At 46.3% G+C, this 13,989-nt stretch overlaps 1 protein-coding gene across 2 annotated transcripts in view; it reads left to right on the forward strand.

The window, feature by feature from the left end:
• The window catches only part of DPYSL2 (dihydropyrimidinase like 2), a 54,935-nt gene extending 41,532 nt beyond the window's left edge, over positions 1-13,403 (forward strand). For both annotated transcript variants that reach the window (XM_075074677.1, XM_075074678.1), the window contains exons 8-14: positions 843-963; positions 4,441-4,597; positions 4,757-4,898; positions 5,120-5,290; positions 8,078-8,257; positions 9,696-9,861; positions 10,528-13,403. In XM_075074677.1, coding sequence (XP_074930778.1) covers positions 843-963; positions 4,441-4,597; positions 4,757-4,898; positions 5,120-5,290; positions 8,078-8,257; positions 9,696-9,861; positions 10,528-10,619 — 1,029 coding nt within the window. In that variant the 3' untranslated portion in view covers positions 10,620-13,403. The remainder of the gene's footprint in view (positions 1-842; positions 964-4,440; positions 4,598-4,756; positions 4,899-5,119; positions 5,291-8,077; positions 8,258-9,695; positions 9,862-10,527) is intronic.
• Positions 13,404-13,989: the final 586 nt, after the last annotated feature.

Genomic DNA, 13,989 nt, shown 5'->3' on the forward strand with positions numbered 1-13,989 from the left:
AGTCGCTGTGGAGCAGATTTTCAAAAGTGCCAAGCATGTGCCAACCCCACCGGAGTCCATGGGAGGTGCTGGTAGCCTCTTGCATTTGGGAATCAGGTGGCCGACTGCTCTAGGTTTCAGTTTCCTCTGTTGAAAAATGTCTGTGGTATTGCAGGCTCAGTTCTCCATGGTAGTAGGCACTATGAGGGTTACCCTGTTGTTAAATCTGTCGTCTGGACTGCTTTGATTAGGATGTGTGATCTGTAAAAGTCTGCAGGGTGACTATGTTCATTCTAAGACTGTAGTTATGAAGTGACCCTCAGTCTGCTGAGGTTATCTCTCTACACATGCAAGAAAAAGCAGTTGATTTATGGGGTGGTTCACACTCTGTCAGATCCCAAGCCAGATATTGTAGTGGAGGGTACAATTTAGGAGGCTTGTTTGCAAACGCGGCTTACCAGAATATGTGGCTGCAGCATCTCTCTTCCGCGTGGGCTGGAACATTGAATGGTTTTGTTGAGTCGACATTTAGTTGCTTATTTTTGTCTAGGTTAAGGGTGTTTAATCGTTCTGACCTTGAGCACCTGGAGTGTTATTTTAGGACTTAGTCTGCTTGCAGAGAAACTTTGAAGCAGCCTGGGAGAAAAGGTAGTAATGAGAGGGGCCTACAGCTTGATGTCATTTTAATTATCATGATTACACTGTACATTTTTCTGGCTCAGAATCGGAGGGGTGGAGAGTCTTTCATCTCGGCCCTGCACACCATATTTTCCTGTGAAAGCAGAGGCTGTGGCCCTCTGAGGAGAACGGGGTATGCCAGCATGTGGGGATGCTACTAACTTGCTGCTGACTTTGTTTCTCAGGTGGAGGCGGAGGCTGTGAACCGGGCAATAACCATTGCCAACCAAACCAACTGCCCCCTTTATATCACCAAGGTGATGAGCAAAAGTGCTGCTGATGTCATTGCTCAAGCCAGAAAAAAGGGTAAGTTATTTCCCTTGGATGGAAGCACCCTATTAGCTCATGCAGTTCAACTCCTCGCCAACATAAGCTTCATCCCTACGGGAGGGGATTCTTTTTCCAATGTTATTGTCCAGGCTCTTTTTTAAAAGGTCCCAAGCAACTCCTTCTGTCTCATCTCCCACAGAGAAGTATTCAGTGGTCGTATCAGTGCCAGGAGCAATTTCTTCTGTCCAGCCTAGAGCCTCTCTTCATGCTCATCCTACCACATTGAGCTATGCGCCTTCATGTTACTGCAGAGTAATTCCGTGCTATCTCCATTTAATGAATCCCTCTGACAACTGCAAGCTGTGTCCTCCTTCCAGCTGCTGTGGTCTTTCCTTGGTGCTTTTTGCTGAGCTGCTTCCTGGGGTCAGAAGTGATTCCAAGAGTTCTGACGGAGCTTTCTGACTCACAGGCCCTGTTGGATTTAGCTGGAGTAGTCAGAGAGGTTACAGATTCCAGCTATCCACTGTGTTCCTTACTTGTGAAATAGATACTCCTCATGTGCTGTAACTCACAGCCTGGCATCCGAGCAGGAATTGGGATCAGTAGTCTGGGTTAGACTGGGAATTTCTTGCAGGACCCTCTGCCTGAGGATGCTGCAAGAAGCAAAGCTCAGACCTGCGGTGGATGCTGCTGCCCTGTGCCTCCTCTCTCTAACCGAGGTCTGTGAGGGAGCTGAGCTGCTCCTGAATCCTTCTCCCGAATCCTGACCCTGCTTTCTTGCCCCCAAGGAGCAAGGGTTACAAAGCACAGTGAGCGCCTGTGTCACTGCTTTATTCTGTGACTAAACCCTTAATTTCTATTTAAAGCGGCTCTGGGTGGGTGAGTAAGCAGGAGGGATGATTTTCCCCCTTCTTTCCTCAGAAGGGTTGGATTTAATTTTATGCAGTCTAAATAAGCCTGAATGGGTATACAAATGACATCACTTTCCATCTGGGTGTTTGGTGTGAGAAGAGCTAATTTCCTACTGCAGCAAACAGATTTGTGTTTGTGTATTGGCTCAGAAGTACTTTGGTCCCATGATTCCTGTTAAATGAGTTCAGAGTTGGTGAGGAGCACTGGTTTCCAAGGCATCTCTTTCTGTTCATGGTGTGGAAGCAGCTCAAGCCATTTGGGGTAAAACCTTCCTCTCCTAGCTCTGTTAGTGGAGATCACACTGACGTGAGAAGATGTGTTGACGTGCAAAAGTGGCTGCATGTTGCATTAACCCAGAAAACAACTTGATGTGGCTGCACAGCACAATCCTATAAGCCAGGGAAGCATCCCTTCCTTTTTCTAAGCAAAGTACTGGAGAAATACGCGCCACAGAGATGCAGCATCAACAAAAACACCCTCTGGCTATGCTTGCTGTCCCCTGTGACCACTAGCTGGCAAGTAGAGCACTGGGATGAGGGACCGTACACTCACATCGCAGAAGCCATAAAACACAACCTGACTTGGGTGGTTGTTACCCTGCCCGTGAAAGGTGCTGGGACTGGCCCAGATGAAAGATCCCCAGAATTCACTTTACTTAGCCTCCTGAGTGAACTAGCGTACGCAGTTTTCATTCGGATTGCATAGTCTCCTTATAAGGAGAATTCGGGGTATAAATGGCACACCATTCTCTGTTCCTTTATTTAAATAATTCAATTTAAATGCTGTGCAGTCAGCCAACCGGGTAACCCAGGAGGGCCACACACACTAGCCTTGCCCTCCCAAGTAACAGAGGAAACATAACTGAAGACTATCCAAGGCGAAAACAAAACAGAATTGATTTGCTAAATGGAAAAGAACGAATGTTATTTAAAGCCAGATGTTCCCAGTGGCATTTGTATGGAGGAGATTCCCTGCAGACTCTGTCGTTGGCAGATCTGGGAGCTCAAAACATCGCTCCCCGCAGAACAATCCTCCCAATGTATTGGCCCACAACAGGCCTCCCATTAATAGCCAGCGTGTGTTTTGCCTTGTTCTGATTTCATAACCCTATTTGTGGCAAGTGATGTCAAACAGCCTCTTCCTCTGCTGGTGGATCCCCTCTGACAAAGGCTGTTCCTACACCTCCTGTTTCAGTGTGGTCCTGGAAGCAGCAGGAAGCCAGTTGAGGCATCATTCTGCCTCCGCTAATGCACTCTTTCCCAGCTAGCTTGGGAGCATATAGCCATAAGAGCAGCTCAGACAATATGGTGAAGGAAAGATCCTATTTTCTTACCCTGCGTGGCGAAGGTGTGTAAGACCCTGCTGACCCGTTCTGGGGGTGCCTTTGCCCGTCTTTTCTGATCGAAGTATTTAGGGTTAGTATTTTCTCTACCCACGTCTTTTGCGGGCAGATACAAATACATGAAGTGTCTGGGCTCAGAAGCCAGATGGATAAGCACTTTACAGAGATTTCAGGAAGGTTGCATTTGGTGAGCAGATCTGTGGGGCTACCAGCTTGCACCGCTTTTGAAGTTGCAGCGTCTTGCAGCTGCTTGGCGTGCAGATGTTGCTGGTGCATTCCAATTGCAAAGTATCGTGGCCTTAAGGATCCGCGGTTCCTTCATGTGGTTCCAAAAATGTTAATGAAGAGGAAGGATGCACTGGTGGTTAGTGCACTGGACAGGGAGTCAGAAGATCCAATTTAATTTCCTAGTTCTCCCACAGATTTACTGTGCACCCTTGGGGGAATTGCTTGGTTTCCCTGAGCTGCCTTTGTGAATCAGAAACCTTGATATTTCCTCTGTGATGGGCTTTCTCTGTGGGCAGGAAACTTTCCTGATAGGAGTTTTCTCTTATCTGATTTATGCACAGAGTCTGCTCCAATAAACCCAGCCTTGTTAGATCTTTAATACATACACATTTACAAAAATATTGCAGGCACTATTTTTTTCATTCTTTTTCATCCACATCCCTTCTGGATCAGGCTGGAACTCCTCACGCTCTTACAGTTCCCCTCAGCCTCTTTCATAAGGTTCTTGGCCCAGGATGTAATATAATGAATCTTTACATTAATCCTTTCAAGCACAATTAATCAGCACCCACCTCAGCAATTGTGTAATGGCATTGTGCACATTTTGCTGCTCCATGCTCTTATCAGTAGCAGTATCTTTATTATTAATTCAGATATTTAGAGGTTTGGATACTTATTCTGAGGGACTGAATTTTGAAGAATGGTCAGTGTTTCTTTAGACATTTCAAGATAGGTGTATAAAATTAAGAGCTTGCTTGTGAAAGCATGCCCTTAGTAACAATATAGTTTTAGAGGAGCATTGAACAGGCCAGGAGTTTTCATCTGGTTATGCAGGCCAGTGAATTCAATCCAGTGTTGTCTTTGTGAGCACATACTTAACAGGAAGTACCAAGAAACCTTGCAGCGTGCGATGCTGGCATGACTTACCCAAATTGTCCTGTTTCAGAAGGATGCTTTATGCCTGGGAGCCGGGCTGGAGATGCCCATTGCTTGGTGCTCACAGTGGATTTCCCTGTATTCCTGTCCTGTAGGCACTGTGGTGTATGGAGAGCCCATCACAGCCAGCTTGGGCACTGATGGATCTCATTACTGGAGCAAGAATTGGGCTAAGGCGGCAGCTTTTGTTACTTCCCCGCCACTGAGTCCTGACCCAACCACTCCGGATTTTCTCAACTCACTACTGTCCTGGTGAGCAGAGCTCTTTGTGTCCGTACAGCATGTGCTTTGTCCTGAGACAAGCGGATAATAAAAATAATAGTTGTTGCCAGCAAGCAAAAGGCTGTTCTACCTTCGGGAGTAAACCTGTGACAATAAAATATATTAAATACCTATCATTGTCTTTACCAGTGGAGACCTCCAAGTTACTGGCAGTGCCCACTGCACCTTCAACACTGCTCAGAAAGCTGTTGGGAAGGACAACTTTACCCTGATCCCTGAAGGAACCAATGGGACTGAAGAGAGGATGTCCATCATCTGGGATAAGGCTGTGGTATGTCACACGTGTCTTAGACTTGGGCTGCAGCTAGACATTCAGAGCTGAAAAAGCTGCAGCAGTGTGTTGTTATCTCCCCTTGGAGGCTTGTTATGGTCCTTCTGCATGAGGTTTCTGCCCCGATAGACCTTACTGGGAATCTGCTGTGCTGTTAGCAATTTGCTTTTTGGACTGGTCCCCAGCTGGCTAATGCAGTGACTCCTTTTGTCTTTCCCCAGGTGACTGGCAAGATGGATGAGAACCAGTTTGTCGCTGTGACCAGCACAAATGCAGCTAAAATCTTTAACCTGTACCCGCGGAAGGGCCGTATTGCAGTGGGCTCGGATGCTGATCTGGTTATCTGGGATCCTGACAGCGTCAAGACAATCTCCGCCAAGACTCATAACATAGTAAGGATATTTTCTATGATGTGAGCTCTGCTGCTCCTTTTCTCCTCTCTTCCTTCAATCCCAGACTGTGCTGCCAAGAAGTAGAGCTCATGACAACCCAGGGCTTTGTTTTCTCGATGCCCCAAGCCCTCTCTGGTCTTACACCCAGTACAGTGCGGTTGTGTGAGCAGAGGGAGGATGATTGAGTCCAAATTTGAAATCACATGAATACCCAGAGATTCCCCTTGGAGCAGAGAGATTGTCTGCTCTTTGAGTGTTGGATGCTTGGATCTGAGCACACAGAAAGCTCTTTAAGTCTTCTAAAATACCAAAAGACCTTTTATGGCAATGTGCCATTTACAGCCTTCTGGGGTCAGTGAAGCTTGTCAGCTCATGGACACCTTCGCTGGAGATCTGATCCAGACCAGTGAGTCCGAGTGGATTTAACCACGTTCTGATCTGGCGCAAGTGTGTGGAGTCATACTTAGACATGATTTTAGCGGTGACCATCCCAATGTTAGTTGGCACAGGGAGGCACAAGGCAGCACCCAGACTAACCAGACCTTCCTCTTGCTTCTTCTGCGGCTTTGTGGTGGCACTGTTAGAGGCACTGTTTGCTGTGGCCCACAGATGTGCCCCATATCTTATACCTGGCTCCTACAGTGAAAAAGCTGTTCCGCCCTGAGGGAAACTGCAGAATGGTCCCAGTGCAAAGGGCTGGTTGGAGTCTCCCTGTGACATTCGAGCACTGTCTCAGAGAAAGCAGCCACTGTTTGCATTTGTTGATGACTTGTTTCACTGCTGGCGATGAACCTATGGAATGTTTCCTTGGAAAAAAACGCCTTGTTCTTTTCTCCGTGAATGCTTTCATTCACTCTGGAGCTGAAGGAGCAAAATTTTCTTCCACACTTGGATCCTTGGGCACATTCACAAAGAAACTGTTTTAAAAGGTTTGGTTCACTTCCCTGTGGCTTAACTCTGTGTCAGAACTGGTCACAGATGGCCTGGATTCATTCTGCCTTTGCTTACACTTCTAACAGAGGCATCCTGACTCAGAAGTCTGGTGGCTTCAATCACCTTAGAGGTGCTTCCAGACTCATCACACCTCCACACATCTCCAGTCTGGAGAGGAATGACTTAGAGGAGGGACCCCAGGGATTTACCACTATTAGGTGCCAAATTTAGTGGGTTGAACCTGGGTTTGTGCTTATGAATGGCTCAGAGAGCTGGAAGTAGCTTGCTGGATGGAGTATTTGAAAGCCATTGCCATTTAATGGCTATTGTCTCTAGGAAATGAATTGGACTTTTGAAAATTTCCTAACACAAAACTCAGAGACTTTATTTTTTGTGGATATGCTCTAGTGCAATCAGGACCGACTCCGTGATTTTGCAATAGATCTGGGCTAAGCTGAAGGAGAACCAGAACCACAGAACGACCCGTCAGAAATGCTTTATACACTAAGGGCTGCAGATCCCCCTGAAACTCTTGCACCGTGTAAAAGCCCTCTGCACTCAATGATCAGCGATTGCCAAAGGCTGAATCTTTAAGTTGTGCCAAGACTACGGAGGATGAAGGGCTCTTTTTTTCAAGTGGTTTGTTTAGAGCTTGAAAGGCTGTCTAAGAAAGTTTTTTCTTTCGCATCCAGCACTAGCCTCTTCCCCTGTCATTGCCTCACCTCTTATACCTGGCGTTACACCTGGTGGGGTATTTTTTTGTGTCTCAGACTGCACGTGTGCCTTGTGTTAGAGGAGAAATAGATAGAAGTGATGCCTTTAGAGTCAAGGCGTCCTGGTCTGGTCAAGAGCAAAACAAAAGCCCCTTTGAAAGTCAGGCAGAGCGATTGCTGCGACATGGAGACGTGGTGATTATGTGGCATCAGATGATTGTTACTTTTTTAAATGCTAGAGCAACACACGGATATTTTCCAAGAATTCACACTGTTCTTGCTGCTGCCTGGCAAGGAAACGTTAGGAGCTAGTGTTGTTCTTGGAACCAGCCTAATTCATAAGCTTCTAACCAAGCCTCCTCCTTTGCCACCACAGCTTTTTTTCAGGCTGGACCCGGTTCAGTGTCGGTTTAACCGCCATTCTAGCTAATTGTAAGTCTGCACTCAAGCCTACCCATACTTATAACACACTTCAAGAGCAAACTCCATTATTAACTCAGTAAGAAAGACCTGGATTTGTCTCGGGAGATGGTTGCTAGAGTAACAGTCCCCAAATAACATGGTGGTTGTGCATCTCAGTCCAGGACGTGTCAGGGCTGGGACATTTACCAGTGATTCCTTTAAAACTTGTCTTTTTTCCATGGTGTAGTGTTTCCAATCCTGTTAACTGAGGATGAGCAATCCCATTAGAGTGAACAAGATTGTCCTGGCCCCTGACCCATCACCCAAAACACTGGTTTGAAATACAGCTTCTCAAAATTATCATTATTTTTAGTGTGAAACTCAGATAAAACTTTATTTGGCTCCTAAATCCCCTGCAATACAGAAGAGATAGGCGTCTAAATGCATTTAAACAGGTTGGCTTTCAGATATTCTCATTTGAAGCTGTATTTCCTCGTTAAGAATGTTGTTGTAATGGAAATTCTGCAAGAGTAAATCCTTAATAAATTTAGACTGATAATAAAGACCAGCCTTTCTATTAAACCACAACATAAACAACTCAGGTAAACGCTGTTGAGTTTGCTTCCATCTGTCCTTAAAATTTTGGCAGTTAGCATGACTGGTGATTGCTAATTAAAGCACAGCAGGCCTTGCTGGGATGAATATGTTTTCCTCATGTTGTCTTTTTTGTTTGTTCTAGTCTCTGGAGTACAATATCTTTGAAGGCATGGAGTGCCGTGGGTCTCCCCTGGTGGTTATCAGCCAGGGCAAGATCGTGCTGGAGGATGGGAATCTCCATGTCACCGAGGGATCTGGACGGTATATCCCCAGGAAACCGTTCCCTGACTTCGTTTACAAGCGCATCAAAGCAAGGAGCAGGGTGAGTATAAATGGTTGGATGCACATTTGTTCTCTCACTGGAACTCCTGAGTTGAAGTGGGTGGAAAACAGATGCTCTCCCCTGGCTTGCAGACGCACACTTCTGCAACAGAAAATGTTCCCTGGATAGGAGCCATATTTATCTCATTCCTCGTTCATTTTTGCTATTCACTCGAGTCATCACAGGAAAATGCTTTGGCTTGAGCTTGGATTTTCTGCAAATCTTATTTTTCTGCTCCTTAATTCTTCTCCATCTTGGGACACCTAGACAGAGCATCTGTCCAGGAACTGTCCGCTTTGGACGTGAATCAACCTGCAAATAACCTGGCAGGCTTCTCCTGTCACAGGAGTACCAAGAGAAGTTACTGATCGCATTCATATATCAGACCTTTCAGCAACAATTTAGAATTCTGATTTATTGTTACAGATACGTTGTGCTGCTTTCCCTTCTGTCAGATACGATCAGATGCTCTTGTCTGGTGACTGGTGAGTCACAGGCACAGCCTACTGACTGTTTAAAAGTGAGAATTTTCTATTTTTAAGAGGCTAAAATTGTTGGAAAAGTGTTGTAAAATACACCCATTCAAAACAGAAACTGCCTTTTGATATGCCTTTAGTTGGTAAAAACTGACAGAAGATGATGCTGAATTCAGCTGCAACTCAGTTGCAGAGGATTTAAGGAGTTTATTTCTAGATGAAGTCAGATTTCTGAGGAGAAAAGTAGTTTGAAGTGTTGCCCTCTCCTGGACAGAACCAGGGCTGGGTTAGTTCTGCTGACCATAGGTGATCTTCACATTCCTTGCAAACCATCTTCCCTTAGTTCTTCTTTTGGAGAGATCGCAAGTTATCAAAATTATAATCTCAAGTCATTTAGCACCGCAGAGAACAGGTCCGTGGTTTCTGTTGTGTTCTGGTCTCCCACAGAAATACGTGTCTGATGTATAGATCCAACTGGGCGGCATCTCAGCTGGAATAATTGCATTTAACCCAATCTAAAGCTCCAAGCTGGCGATGTGAAGCTAGCCTGGCTCCTCTTTATGCAGACGTGCTTCTGCCTTGGCATCCTTTTGCTTTTTGGGAATGAGTAATATGTTTCATTTGAGCGTTGTCAGGAACCTTTAATACAACAGCAGGTAGGTTGAGATCATTCAAGGCCAGAAGCTGCAGAGCAGGGGACAGGCTGGCTGTCTTCCGTAGGCTGCACACACCAGCTAGCAGCTAGCTAAATCCACTGCAGTCCAGAGTGCGTTTCATTTTATCCCTGCTGCTTCAGAGACCAGCTGCCGCCCAAGGATCAGCACAGAGGAGGTATGCTTTCAAATCCTCTCACCAAAGACAAATCCTGAAATGTCTTTGGCTTAGCAACATCTGGCCAGCTGTCTAGTTCTGTTTTGAAGGCTGTTTTGATGCTGAAGGCGGCCTGCTTCTGTGTTTTGCAGCTGGCTGAGCTGCGGGGTGTGCCTCGAGGCCTCTACGACGGACCCGTCTGCGAAGTGTCCGTGACACCGAAGACCGTCACACCAGCGTCTTCAGCTAAGACGTCTCCTGCCAAACAGCAGGCCCCACCTGTGAGGAACCTGCACCAGTCTGGATTCAGCTTGTCTGGTACGTAATTTTATGTGGCTAAGTTGCTTTGAAATCACGGCTTGTTTATACTCCCATACGCGGAATTAATTCTGCTGAAATTGGAAGGCAATAAGAGGGACTGTGAGGTGTTTTTTAGCTTGGAGGTTCTCCCTTTAGAAAGGAAGCAGAGCAGTATAGGAGCTATCATAAAGTCCTGCTTATTTTCATGCCATGGCACGAATGCCAAGTACCCCACGGCATTCCGGGCTCGGTCCTCAGCCGGGTGTCTGAAGAGGGCAGATGGCAGAGCTTTGCCAGCTGAGACCAGCTGCGGGTCTGGTATGTGGCAGATTTGATTTCTCAGCGTGCTGCTTCAGCACAGTAAGGGAAAACTATAAAAAGGAATAAAAAGGCTCGCTAAGGGAAAGCCATTCAGTCGCTTCTTATCTGTGCAGGTGTGGGTGGCTGAGGTGTTCGGTGCAGACATACTAATGCAGACCAGGTTTCAGCAGAATTAAGGCACTGGAGGCCAGTAAGGGCTTTTCCTCCAAAGATGGTGCATTTTGGTGTGCACTGTGGGAGCCTGGCCTAAGGGGACTTGATGGGTCTCTGTGTGGCTGTTTCCCCCCGGCTCCTTCGTCCCCCGGCTCCCTCAGCACACTCTCGCTGCCCCAGGGGACCTGACGTCGCTTCTCTCTCCCGCAGGGGCACAGATCGACGACAACATCCCACGCCGCACGACTCAGCGCATCGTGGCACCGCCCGGCGGACGTGCCAACATCACCAGCTTGGGCTAAGGACCGACCCCTTCTGTGCCCGCCTAGCGGACCGGGGGACGGGGGCACCTGGAGACCCTTTTTGATTCTTTTAGAGCCTGTGACAGTTACTGCGGGCAACCAGTGAGGGGGGGCTGAAGTAAGGCGCCTCTTTCAGTCCCCTCAGATTCCCTCCTCATCTTCACCAACCCCTCTCACTTTCCCCCTCAGCCCTTACACATTTAAAGAAATAAACCCTGTTTTGACACCTCTGACATGCGAAAGTAAATGTAAAGAGGATGTTTGAGATATGTGGCCTCTGTCCCATTCAGCATCTTTCTTTTAATAAAGGAAGGATAAAGTGAATTTCCCTGGAGCTGCCTTTAAGACACACACAAAAAAAGGAATAAATAAATAATAAATGTAAAAAATAGCGCTTTTTTTTTTTTTTAATGTCAAGCAGAAATGTAGTTCAAGGGTTTTAAACTGGACATTCTGCAGGGTTCTGTATTCCAGCAGAATAGCTAGGCAAGCACAGAGGGACACGAATCCCAGCCTGTCTGTAACCATTCCCCAGCACCGCCTTTGAGGTCACTGAATAGCTGTCTGCTGTCGAGAGAGAAACAGGAGCCAGCACTAGGAATTGACAAAGCGCACCGCACCCAGCCCATCGGGTGAGCTAGAATCGGTGGGGACTTCGGTTCTGTTGGTTTGGTTTTTTTTCTTTTTTTTTTTTTTTTTTCCTTCTGGAATTTGCTGCAAATTAGATCCTTGAGGAAACTTTTTTTTTTTAAAAAAAATATTTGTGTGTGTGTTTTTAATATGTTTGTATCATTGTGTTTACGAAGCCTTATCTGAGAACTGGGCATCTCCCTGTTCTTCCCAGTCCTTCCTGAACCTCATTCAAGTTACAGACTCCCGCCAGTATCACTGCCACTGCCACCCTGGTACTTCAGGTATCCCTAGGTTGCATCATTCTAGCCAATGCTTGCCACTTAGCTGCAACAGGAGCTCGCGGAGCAGGTTCATAAGCTATGATCTTCACTTCAGTGTGCCAGGTCTTGAGCGCACAAAGGGGCTGGATACCAGCTGAGGAGCTGGGACGGAGTCTCTTGAGAAGTTTTTAGCAGTTAGTTTGTCTTCTGTTCCTGGAGGTGGAATTTGATAAGCAGAGGGCCATAGGCAAAGAGCGAGATGTTGCTTGAAAGATCTCTGTAGCAGCCACCTTCTCCCTTCCTGGCCATCGACGAGTGGTTATTTAAAACTTCATGAGAGCTTATCTTCAGCTCTCATCAGCAGGCTGGTCAGCTGAGTGCGTGCCTGAGCATCTGTGGCAATTCCAGTTCAAGTCCAGATGCCCAGCTGTTGTAACTGGGAGCCTCAGAGCAGCTCGATGGGTCAACAGCAGCTGAGAATCTCTTGTACACGGTGCGAATTTCACAGTCACTCGTTCCTTCAGGAATCTGCCTTTGTGCAAGCATTTGTGAGAAAGCCTAGTGGTTCCCCACCCTTCCCCAGACGCCTGCTGCCTCAGATGTGAGAAACCAGAGGCCACGAGTGGTCCTTGAATGAATTTAGGAGCCCCAACTTCTGTGGCAGTCGGCGGGATCTGGGCATTTAAGTATTTTCTGGGATTGAGGGTCTTTTGGCCCTAGTATTGGAGGCTTATTATTTTCAGGACACGGAAGGTGTCCGCACCATTAGGTTCTCACTTAAACTTAGCTGGAGGGCTCGGGGGTCCCGCGGACTTGGCCTGTCTCTTAGCACAGAGAGCTTTTCTACCCGCAGCTAACGCAGCATTACCTCCACTGTCTGTATGCCCTGGCACTTGGCTGCATCTTCTGCTTTCTCTTCGATTTGTACTTCGCCATGTACATTGACTTGTTTTTCCATATTTGTATTTTCTTAAATGGTGTTTACAGGTTCTTTTAGGGAAAAAACAATATATATGAAGGCTTTTAAGAAACAAGTACCAAATTTGTCATTACAAAGTATCAATGCTGAGATTTGCAAAGGATCTGGAAGCTATGTAGGTACCCAAACCCTCCCAGCTTCAGCACCTAATTCCTTTTGACCCTTTGAACACAAAGGTTAAGAAAAACAAGGCCATATTCATCCATGCATTTTACATTTAGGTTTAATTCTTGGGTCTCCTGGTTTTGCATAAAAGAGTTTGCACTTTGTTTGTTAAGTAATCCGTGAACTTAATATATATTGCAGCTATTTTCATATTTTTCACCTGTATGTTAAAACCAATTTGAACGAGTTGGGGAGAAAAAAAAAAGAATTGCAGATCCGTTTCAATTCTGCGAAACACTTGCGGCTCTTCAGTATTCACTTAAGTCTTCCTTTTTTTTTCGTTCACTGACTCATGATGACTTCTTAGTTTTAATTTGTTCTTCGAAAGGAAAAAAAAATCACAAAAAAAGAGTTTTGCAGGCTATGTAAGCATGTTTTTTCCTGTGAGAGCTCGTCTGCTTTGTGTCTGTTTAATGAATGTCATATGTAAATGCTTAAAGAAAAAAAAAGACGATGACTTAATTAATTAATTAACCGCAGTGACTTGAAGCTCTAAAAATAAAAAAAAAGTAGGATTTAATACTAGCTGGATTTAACCCTTGGATTTGTGATTGTGAACCATGAGTGGAGGAGCTGTAAGTGCTAAAGCTGATCATGTGTGTAGACAAAAAGAAGTACTGATATTGACCATTGTCTCAATGGCAAAAAAAACCCTACCCCAACCCCGAGTCTTGTGTTTTATTCCTTAAGAACTCTGTGTTATATTACCATGGGAACTCCTAATAAAGACAAAATGTTGTTGTTTCACTAGGTGCATCTGTGTCTCAAGGCGATACGTGTTCTGTGTAAGTGCATACCTTGGCTGGTGCCTTCAACGGCTAAAAACTGAGCTCTGAAATGGGTGCTGATGTAGGCTGATGGTAGTTCTGCGTAGGAGTGAGATGCGAAGTGGCCACGCTTCCTTGGAGGATGGCGATGGTAAAGAGGAATCAATGGCCACAGTGTGATTTCCTTAGAGAAAAGCAGGCCTCTTGCCAGGGCAGTTGTCTAAGGCAGTATTTGGAAAAGCAGGGACATTTGCCTGAAAACTCGTGGCTCCGCCTTGCAGAGGTCAGTGACGAAACGTGAGCGAAAGAGGCTAAACCTGTTGGCATAGCCCTCGGCCCTCCAGTGTGTTCCTCCTCGGACCCTCCTAACAGCGGTGGAGGAGGGGAGAGAAAGTGCAGCATAAATAGAAGGCACACACAGATAACTGAGTGGGGAGTGTTAGAGCTGGCTGGAAAGGTGCCAGTGAAACTGGTGGTGGTGGTTCGGTTTTACTGTGTCGCAGAGATGCTGCGAGTGAGATCGCACCGGATCGTGGGAAGGGCTCAGAAGGAGCCGGTGTCGCTGG

The sequence above is a fragment of the Phalacrocorax aristotelis genome, chromosome 24 (genome assembly GCF_949628215.1).
Source record: "Phalacrocorax aristotelis chromosome 24, bGulAri2.1, whole genome shotgun sequence".
Lineage (NCBI taxonomy): Eukaryota > Metazoa > Chordata > Aves > Suliformes > Phalacrocoracidae > Phalacrocorax > Phalacrocorax aristotelis.